This window comes from Galeopterus variegatus, unplaced genomic scaffold (assembly GCF_000696425.1).
Source record: "Galeopterus variegatus unplaced genomic scaffold, G_variegatus-3.0.2 Scaffold3932, whole genome shotgun sequence".
Lineage (NCBI taxonomy): Eukaryota > Metazoa > Chordata > Mammalia > Dermoptera > Cynocephalidae > Galeopterus > Galeopterus variegatus.
In genome coordinates, this window is record NW_007730043.1 from 48,645 (window position 1) to 51,407 (window position 2,763).

The 2,763-nt window shown below is 51.4% G+C and overlaps 1 protein-coding gene across 2 annotated transcripts in view; it reads left to right on the plus strand.

Annotated features, from left to right (window-relative positions):
• LOC103601909 (polycystic kidney disease protein 1-like 2) overlaps positions 1 to 2,763 on the plus strand; it is a 69,986-nt gene that overhangs the window by 45,790 nt on the left and 21,433 nt on the right. Inside the window, exon 23 of one of the 2 annotated variants that reach the window (XM_008586316.1) lies at positions 1,417 to 1,546. In XM_008586316.1, the coding sequence (XP_008584538.1) occupies positions 1,417 to 1,546 (130 nt within the window). Of the gene's footprint in view, positions 1 to 1,408; positions 1,547 to 2,763 lie in introns of both variants that reach the window. The other variant, XM_008586314.1, reaches the window with a different exon arrangement.

A 2,763-nucleotide genomic window follows, 5' to 3' on the forward strand; every position in this document is an offset into this window, starting at 1 on the left:
TGGGTTGCGCAGTGCCTTGAAGGGGCTGGGGCAATGCTGGGGTTTTGGAAGGTGTTGAGTCAGAGAGTGGCATGATACCTGAGGTACTGGGTCAAAAGTGGAAATGGAGGGGTCAGTCGGGCGGCTATTGTAAGGGTCCAGGCTAGAGATAACAGATGCTGTTGGTTGGGTGGACATAGGGCATGGATCCAAAAGCTAGTTGGATCAATTCGCACCTGTCAGAATGGCTGACATGAGAAATTGAGAAATAGTAATGCACCAAACGCTGGCAGGGATGGGAGCTGCCAGAGCACTTGTGCACTGCTGGTGGGAATGGTACAGCCGCTCTGAAAAATAGTTTGGCAGTTCTCTTCAAAACCCAAACCAGACTTACTATACAACCCAGAGATTGTACTCTTGAGCATTTATCCCAGAGAAATGATAACTTATTTTCAAGCAGGGACTTGCATACGAATGTTCATAGCAGCCTCATTTGTAATAGCCGAAAGATATTTGGCCACTCCTAGGAACCTACCCAAGAAAAATGAAAATATGTGTCCACACAAACACCTGCACATGAACATTCAGAGCAGCATTGTTCACGACAGACAAAACTAGAAACGATCCAAATGGCCATCCACTGCTGAGTGGATAAACAAAACGTATTCTGTTCCTCCAGTGGAGTGCTGCCCAGCGGTAAGTAGGAACTCACTGCAAATACACACAGCGATGGGGCTGAACTCCAAACTATGATGCTGAGTGAAAGAAGCCAGATACAAGGAACTACGTGCTGTATGTTTCCACTTACATGAAATATTCAAAGGAGGAAAATCTATAGGGACAGAGAGCAGGTGAATGGGGCTGAGGGTGGGGTGGAGCAAGTGGACACTGACTTCAGTGGGGCACACAGGAACATTTTGGGGTGAAGAAAATGTCCTAAAACTGGATCGTGGTGACAGCTGCACAACTCTATAAATTTCCTAAAATCTTCGAATTGTAGACTTCCAATGGGTGAATGTTATGAAAATGATAACTCAATTGAGTGGTTTGAAAAGGAGGATACTTGGAGGTCCACACGACAGGACTTTGAAATAGTCCTCAAGGACTTCACCCTCGAATTGGTCAAAGTTTTGTAAATGTTGGGGAAGTCAGTCCAGGAGTCAGGAGGACTTCAGGGAGGGGAGGACGGTTGTTCTTTGTTATGGGAGCCTTCTCCAGATACTGACGTATGGAGGGACAGACAGACGGGGTTCCTGGTCCTGGGATGGCGTGGGCAGAGGCGTGGAGGGTGGAGCTGGGAAACGGCTCCCAAGGAAGAGAAATGGTGGAGCTGGTTGCACCTGCTGAGAGAGGGGTCTTCTGGTGGCAGACATAGAGCCTGGCTCTGCTGCCCGCTTGGGGGACTGCCCTGGTGTCCTTGCTTCCACAGACCCCCAGGCCTTGTTCCGAGCACGGAGAAACAGCAGCAAGGATGTCTACCGGCCTCCGCTCGTCGCTGCCCTGGAGAAGATGAGAACCGCTAACCTCAAGGAACAGAAAGCATTTGCCCTAATCAGAGAAATCTTAGGTAGGCAGCTCACTGGCGACCTTCCCACGGGCTGGTTCTCAGCACAGACTTGAACAGATACATTCACTCTGCGATCTCTGATAAGTCCCACACTACTTCTGAGCCTCAGTTTCCCTAGATGTCAACTCATCCCAGCTTCTCCCCTACACTTAAAATCCTTTTGTGGTCCCTCATGGCCTTTAGGATAAAGTCTGAATTCCCTACTGTGGCTCCACTCACCTCAAGTCCCCTCTCCTGGATCCTTAGACCCCGAGCTCCAGTCAGGCTGGCTTCTGCAGCTCCTGGGACCCTGTGCCCCCTGCTGGCCTCAGGTCTTTGCCAGGCTGTTCTGTCTGGTCTGCCTGGAATGAGCTCACCCCTTCTCCTCACCTTTTCTTCTGGCTAATTCCTCTTATTCTTTAAAACTCGGCCCAAACACTGTGTCTTCAGAGAGGCCTCTCCTGGCCCGCTGGCTGGGAGCTTTCAAACTTCAGTGTGTGTCTTACTCTGAGTTCCCCACAATCAGATTTTGGTGCAATTTTGGGAGGTGATCCCGGGAAGCATAGGTAGAAAGGGACAGTTCAACGGGGAAGGATGAAGCCAACAGGTGTGTGACAACAGGGTTCCATGTGGCAGCTGGGAACCTAGGGAGAGCATGTCGTACACACCCCACATTGTCCTACCCGGTGTCCATCCAAGTCTTCTGGGGGAGGGGGTTCTGAGAATGCAGATTCCCAGGCCCAGGCCCAGCAGTTCTGGCTCAGTAGGAATCTGTGCTCCCATGCAATTGTGATGCCTGGCCCCCTAAACTAAGTCTTCACAACCGATAGGCCCTTACATCACACTCACCTCTTTCCCACAAGGCAGGTGAGTGCCACAGCACAGGGAACACTTTGTCACTACTATTCCCTTAGCAACACAACATGGAAGATGCCCCATTTAAAAAAAAAATTCTCGGGCCGGCCCGGTGGCGCACTCAGTAGAGTGCAGTGCTTGGGAGCGCGGCGGCACTCCCGCCGAGGGTTCGGATCCCATATAGAGACCGGTCCGCTCACTGGTTGAGCACAGTGCGGATGCGACACCGAGGGTTGCGATCCCGTTGCCAGTCACGAAAAAAGACAAAAAGGAAAAAAAAAAAAATTCTGGGCCGGCCCGGTGGCGTACTCAGTAGAGTGCAGTGCTTGGGAGCACGGCGGCACTCCCGCCGAGGGTTCGGATCCCATATAGAGACCGGTCCG